Source organism: Orbicella franksi, chromosome 7, assembly GCF_964199315.1.
Source record: "Orbicella franksi chromosome 7, jaOrbFran1.1, whole genome shotgun sequence".
Lineage (NCBI taxonomy): Eukaryota > Metazoa > Cnidaria > Anthozoa > Scleractinia > Merulinidae > Orbicella > Orbicella franksi.
Window position 1 is genome coordinate 2152294 of NC_138151.1, and position 16434 is coordinate 2168727.

General features: G+C 37.6%; 1 protein-coding gene across 5 annotated transcripts in view; it reads right to left on the reverse strand.

The window, feature by feature from the left end:
- LOC145493225 (A disintegrin and metalloproteinase with thrombospondin motifs 6-like) overlaps positions 1-16434 on the reverse strand; it is a 39808-nt gene that overhangs the window by 4450 nt on the left and 18924 nt on the right. For 4 of the 5 annotated variants that reach the window (XM_081472642.1, XM_081472644.1, XM_081472645.1 and 1 more), the window contains exons 18-36: positions 15497-15618; positions 15007-15130; positions 13793-13882; positions 13004-13164; positions 11852-11981; positions 11329-11455; positions 10955-11174; positions 10682-10841; positions 10337-10456; positions 9813-9935; positions 8249-8371; positions 7907-8029; positions 6777-6899; positions 6040-6162; positions 5458-5580; positions 4836-5123; positions 3127-3549; positions 1890-2012; positions 32-313 (exon numbers count right to left, since the gene is read on the reverse strand). In XM_081472642.1, the coding sequence (XP_081328768.1) occupies positions 32-313; positions 1890-2012; positions 3127-3549; positions 4836-5123; positions 5458-5580; positions 6040-6162; positions 6777-6899; positions 7907-8029; positions 8249-8371; positions 9813-9935; positions 10337-10456; positions 10682-10841; positions 10955-11174; positions 11329-11455; positions 11852-11981; positions 13004-13164; positions 13793-13882; positions 15007-15130; positions 15497-15618 (3108 nt within the window). The remainder of the gene's footprint in view (positions 1-31; positions 314-1889; positions 2013-3126; positions 3550-4835; positions 5124-5457; positions 5581-6039; positions 6163-6776; positions 6900-7906; positions 8030-8248; positions 8372-9812; positions 9936-10336; positions 10457-10681; positions 10842-10954; positions 11175-11328; positions 11456-11851; positions 11982-13003; positions 13165-13792; positions 13883-15006; positions 15131-15496; positions 15619-16434) is intronic. The other variant, XM_081472646.1, reaches the window with a different exon arrangement.

A 16434-nucleotide genomic window follows, 5' to 3' on the forward strand; every position in this document is an offset into this window, starting at 1 on the left:
TTTAATTTATTAGTTAAATTGAATTCCTTACCAAAGGTGTAAGCGTACATGGCGCCGCTAAGTCCAATGCCCTGCTTACACTTGTTGGCTCCCATCCCTCCTCCCGCATAGTAACGTTGACTGATATCTTCTCCAGAGAGACACAATCCGTTATTTCCAAGTGTGAAATGTTTGTATTCCTTATCAAATGCCAGTTCGGCGCATTTCTCCACAGTGGCGTCCGCTGCCTTCCAATCTAAATCATTCCTGAAGTCGCCAAGGACTGAAAGGCTTTTAGAGTATTTGAAGCAGGCGATTTGCCTGAACGAAGGTACTGGGAATGAGATAAACGTATTAATGAATGATCGATTGAATGAATTAATGAATGAATTAATGAATTAATCCTAGGTCAGAAAATGAGGAAATTGTAAAAAAGTATCATAGTTATGTAAATACTGTTGCCTAGCGTGTGTCTCACAGGCAAAATTTCTCGTGTAGCTCATTCACGTGCTTGGAGAATGTCGGCCAACAACACAATTATGAGGGTGGTAAACCTTTACAATTTTCAATTTATGAAATGTTTGCTCCGTTATGTAGTTTACATTTGTTAGTATTTAACAAATTTTCGCCGAAGGCGAAGTGAACATAGGTGAATATTCACCAATTCTCACTGAGCCTGAGGCGGATAATTGTTTAATACAATATCAGAGCTGAACAAAGAGAATAACGGAGTAAAACATAAAAGCACCTATGCAGCTGTTGTTCTAATAACAAGCTTACATGTACATCGATGTTGTGAATCAATTTACTCATCGATTTCGGCAGTAAAACAAACAAGCGAAACACTACGAAAAATAAATTCATCCGATACCTTTGTTTTATCGTTGTTGACTTCATTCACAGTTAACGTTGTCATTATCGTCTAAGAATGAGTAGCCTGAAGAACAGGCGGATTAGCGGGGCAGAGAGCAAAACGCTAGAACGAAACGTGATACACGAGCGCGGAGCACGACCAGGAGCGCGAATTTCATCCCAAACTTTGTGGCTTTTTTGCTGTTACTGGGACGGCATTGGCCGTATTTTCTTGTGTAGACAGCTCACTGAATCGCTTTTTTTTTTCCCTTTCTTTTCTTTTTTTTTTTTCACCCATTTTCTCGCCGGCAAAACTTGGCTTCCCGCAAAAAATTTTACGCCGAACGACATTTGCCGCATTCATTTCCATATAAGGTCAAATGCAGGTATAACGGCTGATAACCGAGATACAGTGAACCAATCAGAAAACCAGAACTGAATTATCCGAGGTTGAGAATTTAATAAAACATCATATCGGAAGCCATGTTCCGATTATGGCTCCTAGTCATACCAGGAGTCGCTCAACCAATCAGATTTCTGGAAACTCTTTGTTCAGCTTTGTTTAGCTAACTGCTAATTTTAGTTAACTTTTCCCCATTTTCAAGATAAAAAACAGAACACTGTTTTCTTTTTTTTTTTTTTTTTTCCTGGACAACTTGCTTATGGACAGGATGAAATTAATTCCATGCTTCTCGAACTATGCATTAGCCAATAAGTTATGGTGATGAACACAACTTTACAAAACTTAGGGGGTAGTTAAACATTAACTATTAACATTAAATGTTAATAATGTAAATTCTTAATATTCAATTTTAAACTTTGTAAATTTTTAAATCTTTAATACTGTAATTAATTTTAGACTCCTTTCCCAGTTTGTTTATTCATTTTAATTGACGTATTTTTATCTTTTTTATTCCTTTTGTAACTGAAAAGCCCCTTTGGGGAGTTGCAAATAAAGTATGTATGTATGTATGTAACTATTGTGGCCTCCAAAAGCTCATTCTTGACCGCGAAGACCACCTTAACGAGAACAAACACGTAAGCATTGCCCGGTTTACCTTGGCAGTTGACTCCGCTGTAGTCGCTGGTGCATTTGCAGTGGTATTTTGTTATATCTTTGACATCGTTTGCACAAATTGCTCCATTCAAACAAGGTTGGCTGTCACACGGAAAGGTTTGAACTAGACAATAAATTTTAAACAAACCCGTCATGGTTAAACAACTTTTTTTTTTAAGTTGGTCTTATCTTCTTTAATCCTATTAAACTAGATTCTCCCCCCCCCCCCCCCCTTCGGGAACAAATGTTTAAAAATTCAGTAGCAGGCATTACAATGCAAAAGCCTTGTGACTTTTGGACATTGTCCAAAAGCTGGTTTGATTTCCTTTAAGTGCAAACTATGACGTTCCCTCTTGATATTCTGTTCACCTAGGAGCCATAATCTGGGCTCCTGATTCAACGGCTAAACTTCTTAAAACATACTTTGCAAGAATTACACTGTTATAGAATATATTTTAAAATTTTACTTTTAACTTTTAAAGCACTAAATGTTATGGCACCAGCTGATATTAGCGATTTAATTAATTGAGGCACTATTCTATCACATCCAGCAGCGAAAATGAAAAAAGTCTTTTGGTGATAGATCTTTTAGTGTAGCTGCGCTCCCAGCAAGCCTGCGCAATATTGATTCTATTTTAACTTTTAAATCTTGTCTTAAAACATATCTTTTTAAGTTAACTTTTAGCCTTTATCGTTTAAATTACTTCGTTATTGTTAAATTTAGTTTATGTACATATTGCACTTTTGATCATTGACTGTTAAAAAGCGCAATATAAATTAATAAGTTATTGTTGTTGTTATTATTATTATTGATATTGTTATTATCATTATTATTATTATTATTATTATTATTATTATTAACTCATATGCTCATTATAAGAAAACTTAATACTAATTAAGTACCATTGAAACAATCATTGAAAAATACTGATATGAACGACTCGGAATTGAAATCCAATGAGGATTATGTATTTTGTACATAATAAAGAAATCTTAGATTTGTACATAAATCTTAGATTTGAACGTCTATACGATTGAGATAAGACTGCTATCCATGCTGATAGTTTTTCTCTATCATCTATTCCTTATAGAAAACGCTAACTGTATGCTGTCCCCAAATAAAGGACAGAGACAACAATATTATATTGATGGAATTTGGGGAAGTAATAAAGTTTAAAAACAGAGTTATCGGTTAAGAGTAGTTCTGTTTAGTTCAACACGTTCATTTTTATGCTAACCTTCACAGTTTTTACCGATGAACATCTCTTGACATTCACATGTGTACTGTAGTTTATCATCCTTGTTCACGACACAAAACCCATTGTTCTGGCACGGATCACTATCGCAACCAGTAGGATATGGATACGAAGGCTGCAGACGATACACAAAGTTTGCTAACACTTTGCCAACTCCACCAACACAATTTTCCGATTTTCCATACTTGTTGTACGTCTTCGCAATGTCTTTACTGGTCCAACATTCCACTTCATTCTGCACAGCGAAAAACTCGTAGCTCATGTCCCGAGCTAAGGTAGAACAGTACACAACGGTTGCCTTCGGGTCTGAGTTGCTATAGAAACTGGCGTATTTGACTTTCAACAACTTCGCCCCCTTGCTTTTTTCAACAAAACAACCTTGAGCAACAAATTTTGGTACATGTTCTAAAAAAGAATTGAGATTTATCGTGAGACTTATGTAGCATTGACAACATCCGTCATGCAACTCCTATCTGTAATAGGACTGCATGCTGTTGAATGTGACAAATAACTGGATGGTCATAAGAATTCAGAGGAGTTGCAACTTGGATTGGACTATGGGGGAGGCTCCGCCCGAAAGAGGTCCTTTTTCAAGCTGGAAGTATGTCAAAGGTGCTTGAGGTTTTCACGAGTTTAAATTTAGAAAAGAGTAAGAAAAACCTATCATTTAGTTATTTAGAAGGGCCTTTGAAAATTTCTCGTACAGGCATATTAGTGGCTAAGGAGGTTCAAAGAACACGAAGACCTTTTTTGAGCTTAAAATTGACAGTTGGGGGATTTTTTTTTTAGAGTAGAAATTTTCTGGTGGACCTGGTTTGGGTAGAAGGATTTCTGCAGGACATTTCTAAGGTTCGATGAAAGTGTCCTGTAGGTATTTGAAAGGGGGAACATTTCTAAGTAAGGTATATGAAAGGCTTACTGTTCCTGTCAAAAATAATATATATTAGGGGAAGGTATTGGACCTCTGTGCAGAGCCTCCCCTTTTAACAATTTGTTGCGCCCCCCCCCCCCTACCCCCACGCCTCCGCGCATTGGAAGAGGTCTTACTGATTATTATATTTGTTATAAGATTTCTTTGTGATTGGCCATGAGCTTGTAGAATTTGTCTTTAGTGTTTAACACTCAGTGCAAATTAACGAGCACGTAACGTAACTAAGAGAATTTTATTGACTGTTTTATTTATTGCATATTTTGTGGCCAATAATTGGTGTTTTTTGTTTTTAAACTATGACCGAGTGGCTGGTATTTTCTAAATTATTAAATATCGACAATGGAACTGACTTAATATTTTGGTTTAATACCGTTTTGTTAACAGTGAACCAAAACCACGCTTGCGCAACACTAAGTTTTTTCGTAGTCAGTCACTGGGTTATAGCAACCAGATACAAAGAACGGACAACATTTCCAAACTATTCCAGTCATTCCAAGATAGTTCAATGCTTTCAATCTCTCTTTTTTATTAAATATGTAGCCGGAATTTACGCTTCCTCTTACCGGAAGCTGTTCCAGAATGGACACAAGTACCAATTTGTTTTTTAACTTCAAAGCTTCAAACATAAATATACCCTTCTTGGCCTATGTTGAGCTAGAATAAACTTCAGTGGGTAGTTTACCTATCATTATCACTAATTTAATACTGTATATGGCGAACAACGTCTTTGATACTATTACAGTGGTATTTATTGACTCACCAAAGGTATAAACATCGATTGAAGACTTGCTTCCAATACCATCCTTGCAGTTTTGTGGTTTGGTGCCTTTTTTCACGAAGTACTCTTTCTCAGCATGCTCACTTGACAGGCAATTGCCGTTAAGGCCCAGAGCAAAATGACTGTAACCCTTCTGGAATGCTAGCTCACCGCATTCCTTAATGTACGTTTTAACTTTCGCTGGATCAAAATCATTTTTGTGATTGGCAAGAACGTCTTTCAATATTGATTTAGAAAACCCAAAGCAACCAATTTCGATGTAAGATGGGACTAGAATAGGAAAAAAAAGGAACTCTAATTATGCATGGCTCTAGTCTTGACCCCGGGCCAATCTTTCAAAAGTTTAAAATGTTTTATGTCTATACCATTAGTCTTGTTCAGTAAAGCGGCATTTTTTTGAGAAGTGTCGTTTCTTGGTTGACTCTGTGAGCTTCTCAGAGCAGACTGTGCTTAAGCACACCGCTGGCATTTAACTAAATAACTGGATGACCTCCGTAACTTAGGGGTCTGAAAGTCCCTTACTGCATATATGGATATAGGAAGCTACACTGATGTTACTGAAAGAAAGCTCAAACTAAGTTCTCAGCTGGTTCTTTTTTATTACCTTGGCAATTCTTTCCAAAGTAACCGTCTGTACAATCGCAGTGGTACACGGATATATCCATTTCATCATTTCTACAGGTTCCTCCATTAAAACAAGGTTTGACATCGCAGGGAAATATCCGAACTGAGAATTAAGTTCAGAGATACCAATTAATTATTAATTATGATTATATCACAGTTCATAAATAATTGTCTCTTTTTTAATATTACTAATGCTTACTACTGCTATTTCTATTTCAATGCTTAGATATTAAAACTGGTAAAGCTGAGTTTTGATCACACGAGTTACACGAGTTGAACGAGTCGTAGTACCAGCGCTCATTCTGGTTGGTCATCTCCATTGCCTTTCAGGAGTATGCAAGCCTCCTGAAGGGAACGCTTGTCAATTGCAGATTACCTAAGATAAGTTATTTCTAAATTATTTAATATTCAGAAAGAATGATTTCAAGAAGACAATCCGAAGACAGTCGTGGAACCCGATCTTTGAGATCAGTAGGTCTTTCACTTTCATGATACCTGGTACCTATAGCTGAAGGAGTGTTCAGTAGCTTGTTTATATATACCAGGTTTAATATTTACCCACCTTGGCAGTTGGCTCCTTTGAACCAATCTCCACAGCGACACTCGTATAACTCAGGAGTTTGGGGGTCACTTTCACAATATCCACCGTTGAGACAAGGATCACTATCACAAGCAGTCAGTTGCACTGTTGGCAAAATTGAAAAAAAATAACAACGTAACGATAGAGCAGTCGTTCTGGGCCCTGCAACTCCTTTGGATAAATTACAGTCTCTAAGTCAGGTACCAAATTGGGGTAGGTTATGCAACTAACGTCCCTAGGTGAGAGGGAAATTAGTCCACGGCTTGTTAGAGAATGTAGATAAGTTCAACAGACAAATCATTTTTAAACCTTTAAACCTTTTTAAGTGAGAAAGAACAAACCAGAACTTTCAACTGACAGACTCAACTCCTCGGAGTGGGTTTCATGTGCGGATATCCACTGGTCCGCTTAAAAAAACATAACACGAGGCACTGGCTGAGAGGTAGTGCAAGAGTAAAAGGTCTCAGGCGCTCAAAGCACAATACGAGTGACTGATCCACGCTACATCTCAAGACGTTGATCCTCGCGCGTATGAATACCGTTACCACCAGGACGAACACCCAAATGAAACTTGGGACGATCTATTGTAGAGCCATTTTCCTCGGTTTCAAACTTGATATTTATATGAAAGCAACCGTTTTAATATGCATGATAATGGTTGCACATAGGGAATCAAATGTAAAGGAATGACAGGAATCTGGTTTTGTAACAATTATCACCTTCACAGTTTTTGCCAGTGAACCACGTTTTACATTGACAGTGATACTCTGCGATGTTGTTGGCGTCATTGCTGCAAACAGCTCCATTTTGGCACGGCTTTGAATCACAGGGGAAAATCTGAGCTAAAAGAAGGAGGAAAATGTATGTGTAAATTTCCTGCCGTTTTCACTTATATCCACGCGGTGGTTAATTTTCCCAATGTTACTCCAAAAGCTAATTTTAAAAATAAGCTCAGCCTTCTTATAATCAAGGAGCACCTTTATAACTATCTATCCCTAACTCATATCTTAAAGATTTGACATTCAAAGCGTTATAATCGAAGATACACTGGGGATGTCTAGAAGTAAACTGATTTCTTTTGTTGCCGTAATTTTGATCAAGTGAATAAAATACGAATCTTTGCTATTCCACGTGAGCCTTCATTTTTCTAAATGTTGCTGAGACAAGCATTTAACATGATTTAACGAAATTTTTCTATTTTCAACTTGTTATCGGAAATACGACGAAATGGATGACAAACTATCGGTATTAAAGTCAAGTTGAATTACTCGGCCTTTAAACATTTAACATAAAGAACTTTAAACATAAAGACCTCACGCGAAATGGACGACGTCACGGAAGAAGAGCTTTCAACTGCGATTTTGTTATTAAATATCTATAGATTTATACGTTCCGCTTCCCAAAGCTCTTACCGTATTTAAGACCAAAATCTATGATTTTCCCTATCTTATTTATGACCTGACCGAAAATGTGATACACTATTTAAGACCTGACCCTTAAGTTATTACCCTGGAGTTCATACCTGTCTTATCGATACCCTATTCATGACCAAAACGACTAAAAACCATATCCTTTGGGACCGCACATACCTATATAGCCCATTGATGTACACCCTCCCACCCGCTCCCGGGGCTTGTATCGTGGCATTACCGCCTCAAAACCTGGAGACAGTTTTGCGCTTGATAGCATAAGCATTGACGACTCTTGTTTCTCTTTGCTGATCCTGTAGATCGGAACTTGCATGGCTTTAATATATATTTCAATAATTTCAACACTGTCTTGCAGGAATTACCTACATATCTACTGATAGCATGGGATTTTCATTTTAGCAATCTCTTTTTAAACTTACTTTCACAGTTTGTTCCTTTAAACCAATCATGACAGTAGCATTTGTACCAGGAAGGATCCACTTTATTGCTCAGGCAGTATCCTCGATCCTTACAAGGTTCTTCGTCGCACTTAGTTTTCTTTACTGTAAAATAAAGTAAGTGTCAATTTGTATAACAAAGAGCTGATCTAATGGCATACTCAAATCACTACCCATAACTCAGTATCCTTTAGCTACCTTTGTTTCTGATAGAAGTTCAATTATACGTCTCCGTGAGACGGACAGTACATAACGCATTCGTAGAAACTAGATCAATTAACATACTACGGAAAAAGCCCCCAAATTGTATAAAACTGAGCTTACTTTCACAGTATCTTCCCGTCAACCACCTTGTACACTGACAGAAAAAATTTGTTGGATCATTTGGATCGTCAATACAGGTAGCGTGGTTATGACAAGGACTACTACTGCATGGAAGGATGTTCTCTGAAAGCAAATGAAAGAAGACATGATTAAAGTTTGGACACAAGCGTGTTTGAGAGTGAGTGGTGTAAACTCTGGGGGGTTAGCCTTGGCAGCTGGCCAGATTTTGCGTGCAAGTGTTTTGGCGACTTAATTACACCCTTTTCTCCCTACGGCAGCAGAGGCAGAAAGCACTTATGATGGATAGCAGCAAGACACCGCGATCCACAGAATACATTTACAAGTTAAATAATAAGCACAATATTTATACGAAAATGATACGAATGTTTATTGATAGTCATACGAAGAAGGTGCACGCAGAATGGATGGCTGTATATATTAGAGTTACGAGTACCGACCATAAAAAACAACAGAGATCTATTTAAAGAAATAGATCTTGATAGTATTTTAAGAGTAAAAACAAAAAAACAAAAAAATGACGAGCGTCTTGATCCTCAGACATGGTTCATTACTGAGACATTAGTTCATTACGGGATACTCTTACATTTGCTCAGGTCAAACAAGGGCGTGTCTGGCTAGATAACGGCTCCAAAATAAGAACGGAACAAACCAGTCATATAACGTCCTATCATGTCAGGTCAGTCAAATCTTCCTTCTGCTCTGAAATGGCTGATTTAATTTAATCTCGTAATGATTGGTAGTTTTGCAGATTTAAGTGTTAAGTAATTCATCATCCAGGTAACAGGGACAGGACTCGTGCCCAAAAAATCATAGAGTACCCCTCCACCCAACCTAGATCTTGATGTTGATGCTTGTCTGTCTGTTGAAAAGATAACTGGGAAAATTTGCATGTATTCAGGAACCTTTTTCTTTTCATACGATCTTACAGACCTTTCTCATTGCATTTCACTCAAGGATATATGTAAAGGTTTCTTATGGGACAGCACTTCTTTTCCAATGCGGAACCGCTAGTCTCCACATGTATATTTATTGCACGTAAAGTATATCAAAATAGGAAGCCTCTTTTTAATTTGCAAGCATTTTCAGTGTTGATCCAAACAAAACTGTCGACCCACAAATATGTGTTCGAGCCCACAAGGGCTTTCTTTCCCTTTGTTACCTTTTCAATCAGGAAGCAAAAGTGTAAACAAAAGACAGGGTAAAAATCATTTAAGCTTATGAAAATCAAGTATTTGGGAATTTCTTTTCAAGTTTATGTGCATTTCACATCCCACTCAGAGTTCAGATCAATGTACTAAAATAAACAAGACAAGTACAAAGAACGCAACTTTAATCTAAACCTAACTCGATGTCGGTTGAACGTGGATAACTCAACATGAAAAACTTTTAAGTTTTGATCAATGTCTACACCTTAGTGAGTGAGTGAGTGAATGAGTGAGTGACAGATTTGCATATCGAAGTCCCCCGCAACAAACCCGTTTCTACCCTTCGCACATCCACGAATTTATATAGAGTAGATTTATCGTTACTTTGCTCTACTTACTCTCACAGTGTTTCCCTTTGTACCATTCAGTACACTTGCAATCATATGCTAGTGACGATTCTGAATCACGTTGGCAAGTTCCTCCGTTGTGACAAGGATTACTATCGCAAGGGTCAATCTCCACTGTCCACAAACGAACAAAAACGACACAACATTGATAACAATCACGATCAGTTCAATTACTTAGTTATATCGAGGGTAAAAAAAAATGGATCCGTAATCAGAGGTTATACCTGACTTATAAGCATTGGCAAAGTAAGCAACTGAATCTACGTGACTGAACCACTGATAGATGATTCTGTAAATAACGCACAGAGCAGAAATTGAAATGCGAATCCCGCTATCTACAAATGTAGCTAGTTTCTTTAAACGGTCGGTTTGTTGTAACCACAGAATAACCAACTCTTTTTTTAATTTCTCGAGGAACATTTCCAATCAAGTGCACTGAACGTTGTGGTCAATTATGAGCAGAAAATTACCCAGAACAATTTGTGAGTGTATATGCGAAAAATGATTAGGCATACCTTCGCAATTGCTGCCTTTAAATCCTTCTAAGCAATCACACTTGTAGCTTTTAGGTGGCCGCTCAATACAGACTGCGCCATTCTCACAAGGGCTTGTCGGGTAGCATTGGTACTTTCCATCTGAAAATAGTTGGCATCAGTCTCATTCTACTTACACCTCATGTTATAGGTCAGCACTGGTGAATGTCCCTAGCCTGTTCCATTATCTTGAATTATCAGTTTTACAACGGGCGGTTTCATCAAGCAAGATCAATTAGTTCTTAGTGACGTCATTTCATTGAAGCTACCTTGACGTAGATTGCGAATACGGCAGGAGTGGCTTAAGGAACGCTACTTAATACTTGCCGTTTAGACATATTCTCTCACTGTCACAATCTTGCTTGTCTGCTGGCTTTTCTAGAATGGAACATTGTTGCTCTGGGACTCTAGTAGGTCTTCCATCCTCATCAATCAGAATGCAGCTAACTTTACGCTGTCGAAAGCCAGGACCGCATGGAGTGGAACACTACGGGAGAGAAGCATAAATGTCTACATCAACTTTTATTTTTGGTAATAAAAAAAAATTGCAACTTGTATAAAATACTTTTTACGACTTAAATAATTAAGTTGTATTCTTACCGCTGACCACTGTGACTCAATTTTCCATTCTGCCTTGCAAAGGATCTTGTTGCAAATTTTAGAGAGCTGGCTAACACCCGGGCGCTTATTTGAGTCACAGTGAGAGGGAGATATTTCCTGGTACTGGACAAAGCTGATCCTTTGGTGACACGTCATTCTTCTTGTCTGAACACCAGTCCCGCAAGTTTTGGAACAAGGAGTCCAACTGGTTACCTTCCATCTAAATTGTAAATGAAATGATTTGTTATCACATAGTTACAGTACATAATCAGGAGATGTAGAAAGTTCTTGAAGATGTAGATTAAGACCTGATTATAAAAATAGCTTTTAGTAACAAATGAAAAATTAGAATTAATGTGTTAAAGAACACGTACTCTGCGGGACAAGGCTGCTGGTTACATTCGTGTTCATCAATTGGCCGCTGGCTTTGATCGCAGGCCTGGTCACTGGCAGGTGAGCCGTCTTCCATTAGAACACAGTGAATCTTTCGCCTTTGAATACCTAGCAAAAGTAACAGAGGTAACTAAAAGAGGTAATTAATAATAATAATAATAATATTGATAATGATGATGGTGGTGATAATGATGATACTGATGATGATGATGATGATAGATTTCTATAGCGCCCTTTCTCCTCGATTCAAGGGTGTTATTTACAAAATACAACTCGGTTTTCTTTCTTGTGACGTCTCAGCCAGGTCTGAGGTGAAGAAGGGTGGTGCGTGTATTCCAAGAATGAAGGCCAGCGTTTCCTCATTATTCTCTGTTATCTTTTATTTTATGCGCGAGAGGGCTGCAGCTAGTGCCGAGTAATCGTATCTGACGCCATTTCTTGTTTGGAAATGCTGACGGTGTTCTAGGGTTCATTGTAACTTTAGACACGCTGGGAACTGCTTACCCCTCGCGCATGTAGCTGAACACGCTGACCAATCTCCAACAATCCATCTGTACTGAAGTTTTATATGATGGTTAACATGATAAAAAAGGTCGTACTCAACACCAGTGTTCTCTCCATACACCGCTATAAACTGTTTTGAAAGAACAAATAATTTAATAGTTGTATTATGTAAGCACTATGCAATTACCGTTACCGTTGTAGCTATCTCTTTATTTATACCAAAAGAGAAATAAAACACAATTTAAAGAGAAAAATTAAGATTCGAGACGACAATTTCCCTATTGATGATGCAACCTATAGTCCTGTGTATTGTTTCTGTTCCTGTCATTTTAATTAAGCTATTCGAGACGGTATTAATTATGATTTCAGTAAGGCTATTTCAAAATGAGGCTTCAAATTCTTTCACAGATATGAATTGAAAATAGTTAGAGTCCCGACGCTCTGTTTTCTTTGGCCAACTGCTAAGAGCAGATTTTTTTTAATCATATAATTTTTAGTGTAATTGTAACATAAACTTAGTCAAACGTTTGTGAATGAGGCGAAGACCGATGATTGATTCATACGCAGTAGTGATTTTCATTTACCGAAGCCATTAGTTGATGTGTAAAAGTGAAAAGTAAAGGTGTACTCGAGATCTGATTGGCTAAGCAGTCAATAGAGGGGTGGCGGTTACGTTTTTCTTTTTGCTTTTGTTATTCTAGCATTGTCAGTTTTTTCCCCATATTTAGTATCAGCAGATGCTATCTTCCTCCTTTCCATTTGCTTTTACAGTTGACTTGTACCTTACATGCCAGAGGTCGAGCTCCGTCAACATGTTTGAAATTATGGGAACCCGTACGGAATAGCCACAAGAGGTTAGGGTTTATGGTCACGGTTAGTATCTCAGTATCTCTTCCACGTGTTAAGTAAAATCATTGTCTTGTAATGGATTTTTGCTACTGGCCTGTTGAGAACAACTGCTTTTTAGCTAATGCAGTAACAAATGGGCGACTTCACAATTGTATACTATACTAAAAGATATTTCTCTGATAAATGAATCTTCTACAGTAAGCAATAACTATATTTCTGTATAGAAAACTTCTCATTAAGAACGGATCAAGTTACATCGATCATCCTCCAAACTGAGATATATTTTACTTGTGTGATCCTTACCATGATTTTAAGTTTTGCAGTGGTTGGCCCAGTTATTTGTAGTGTATCAGCGTATCGTTTCTTCTTGTTTGAGTAGAAGATGGTAGCTCCAGCGTAGCTAAGCTTGACATTTGCGCTTTTATCAGGATCGATCACAAAGTCGCCGTCCTTTGACTTAACACCTAAAAATTAATGATATTGTTTTTTGCAGAAAACATTCTTGGTTGAAAGGGTCATAACATAATGAGTAGATTGCAGCAGTTCCAAATGAAAACTGTCTTGTTATACAGTAGCCTCAATTTCAGTCGTCTCTCTCGAAAAGGGATCGGCTTTAATTATGCAAAATGTAAAACGATATTTTGTCACGGTGACTCAGTTTATGAGGAAAAAAAAAAGAGCAAAAGAGCTCTAGTAAACGGACATAAAATGCATGAGATTATAAACGATTGCCTGCAATATTCTGAACTGTATTCATTTGCTTCAGTTTACATTACGGCTCAAAATAATTCACTGCTGGAACGAACACAATCTTGATCTGAAACTGGGAACCAGTTGAGGTCAGGGTAAGCATCAGGGTTAAGCTTAGCTTGTTGACAAGACAATTCTTACGTTTGAAACTCTTTTCATGTTCATAATCAAGAAAGGACGTTAAACGATAACAATTCTTGCCACGAAAGAACAGAAAAATACTATCTCTTTTTTTTTTTTCAGTTGTTTGCGCAAAGCCTATATACATGTAATTTACCCCATCAAGCTTCCTTCCCAGGTCTTAATAAACGCTAACAATTAATGTCAAATCTATTTATTCACCTATCTTGTTGTAGGTTGCCGATTTTTCTACAAACTTGGCCTTCATTGTTCCAGGGGGAAGCTCAACAATCAGATCTGCATTCTGCTTTCCTTCAAAGGAATAAATAGATCATGTCAATAGTCCTGTTTTAACTTCAATTTAAGGTGTCGCGATAACGTTATTCCTAAACCATACCCGTTGCATGTCCGATCAGCTTCTCACGAATTCACCCTTGGTCGGATATTTATTGGAAAGACAATAAGGTTTCGCACAATTTGTGTTTTAAGCAGTAGATATTTCCAGAGAAACGATGCACAAAAAGTTTAAATCGGAAACATTTGAATCTGACACGGACCAGATTTGCTATAAAGCTTATAATTTCCAGTTACAAGTGCTATTTTGCTGGTAAAAACTGATTCAAAATAACACTTTGAAACCTTTAAACTTTTAATTGAATTTTAACTTTATTTTATTTTCTTATTGAGAGTTGCAAGAATTGCTTGCCCCCGCAACTAGTTATAGAGCTAGCCGAGGCGAGGAAGAAAGAAAAAAAGTAATGAGAATTTACAACAAAATCTCAAAATCTGAAATCTGAGTAATAAATTTGCACATACATAAGAAACTAGAGTACTATTATTAATAAACTATGTTAGTTTAGAGAACTTCTGTATCAAGGAGTACTTTCCTTATTTTACTTCGGAATTTAGATTTCATTAGTAATTTCACTGAATGTGGGATGGAATTCCAGAATGAGACAAATTCTTGCCAAGGATTTTCTCATCTTCTCTGTTCTTGAAACCCAGTCTTCAGAAAGCCTCGATTTTTAGATAAAAATGGGGTGGACATAAGGCATCCGTATTGCGACAATAAGAAGCCAGTGACCTCTGCCCATGGCACTATTTAGACGATGAGGATTTTTCTGTAATTACCAGAATCCACTTTCTTTTCTCTTTGTCATCTTATTAAGGGCAAATTTAAACGCCACTGTAGTTTCAGGTTATTATCAGAATTTACTTTTTTCGCGTTTATTACGTAAACGTACTAAACGAGAAGTAGCTCTGTTGGTCTTCGAGGACATCTTCAGAAATTGTGCTATTGGGCAGCAATGACGTCAAGCCGTTACCTTAATGATATTACTGATTTCGCTGGTTTGATCTTTTAAGCAGACATAATTTGTTAAATGACTACCTTTGTAGACCCTTTTGTAGTAACACTCAAAATCAGTTTAGATTACCAGTTTCCTTCCATTGTCTGTTGTATACACCTTTCACATGTTTGCACGAGTTTCCATTCCCCCCACACACTCCACATCTATCAATTTTTTCATCTGATTCCAAAACCTGATTGCAGCCAGCAGTCTGAAATAATAAAAAAAAATTAAATGGCCTTTTAAGTTCATCTCTCTACATATGTGTTTTGTTAATAGGAAATCACCAAATTTACTAAAGTTGGTGACGAAAATCAAAGTTTTTTCAGCCAATGGTGTTGTTGTTGTTTGTTTCAACTTAATGTGATGATGTACGTCATTGCTCCTTGAAAACTGTCTCGATATGCAAACAGCAAAACCAATTTTAGTGTTTTAAAGCAAACAGTTATAGCCCTCGGTCTATATTAGATACGTCAAAAAGTCTAAAATTTACGTTATTTGATTGTTCTCATACTTGTAACCCATTAAGTAATTCTATCATCACATAACGGTAATGCAAAATATTCAAATACGCTACCTTACAAACGCCTCTGATGCAGACATCAAAAATAGAGGGGTCTTTTTTGCATCTGGTGCCGTCTGCAACGATTCCATATCCTTGTGCCGTGTTCCCCAGTTTACAATACAAGCTGCATGGATCTGCTCATTACAAGAAACGTTGCAGGGACAGAAAATTACACGAAGTCACAACTTCTCCTTCTCAGCAAATCACCAACAAATACGTAACACACTCAGGGAAGGGGGTGGTGGCTCCATGGCCACATCCCCACTTTTGGTGGGAGGGGGAAAAAGTGGATGGTTGTGGTTCCAAGGGCCATATACGTACTTTCAGTGAGAAAAGAGGAGTTGTGGAAATGGTATTCAGAGTTTCAATCAACCAGCAATTACAACCTTGAGGAAATATCCACCTTTTGACTTAGGGTGTAGTCTCCTTCGTAGACGCTATTTGGGCTCCTCAAGTAATCTTTTCCCTTCATGAACGTCTGCCGAAACCAAAAGCATATTCCTTTCCTTTTGTTCGTAAAGTTCAATGGGAGATCACAAGAAAATTATTTAGGAGCCAATCGGCGCTGGGTCACTGTGCAATAAGAAGCAAATCATAAACTGACCAGGCTCCCTTGAAGCAATAAGTATAGCATGGCATACTGTAGCGTGTAACGTCGAATTCAACTGAACTACTAACTGTCTAACAAACTAAATACACAATTATTCTAATCCAGTCTGAGGAGGCTCGCAGACGTACGAACACCTAATCTTTTTTACTGCGAAATACACTATAGTTTCTCGAGGAAGATTTAAACGAAATATCGTGAATGTCCTACACACTCGTTGAAATGCCACATTCGTATTTTGGTGTCTTGCGATCGTTTTCCAAGTTCCAGGCTAGCAGACTTCCCGTAGGCTGTCAGATTTTGCCAGGAACTAGCCAAACGAATGTCTGCGCGCGAAGAAGTC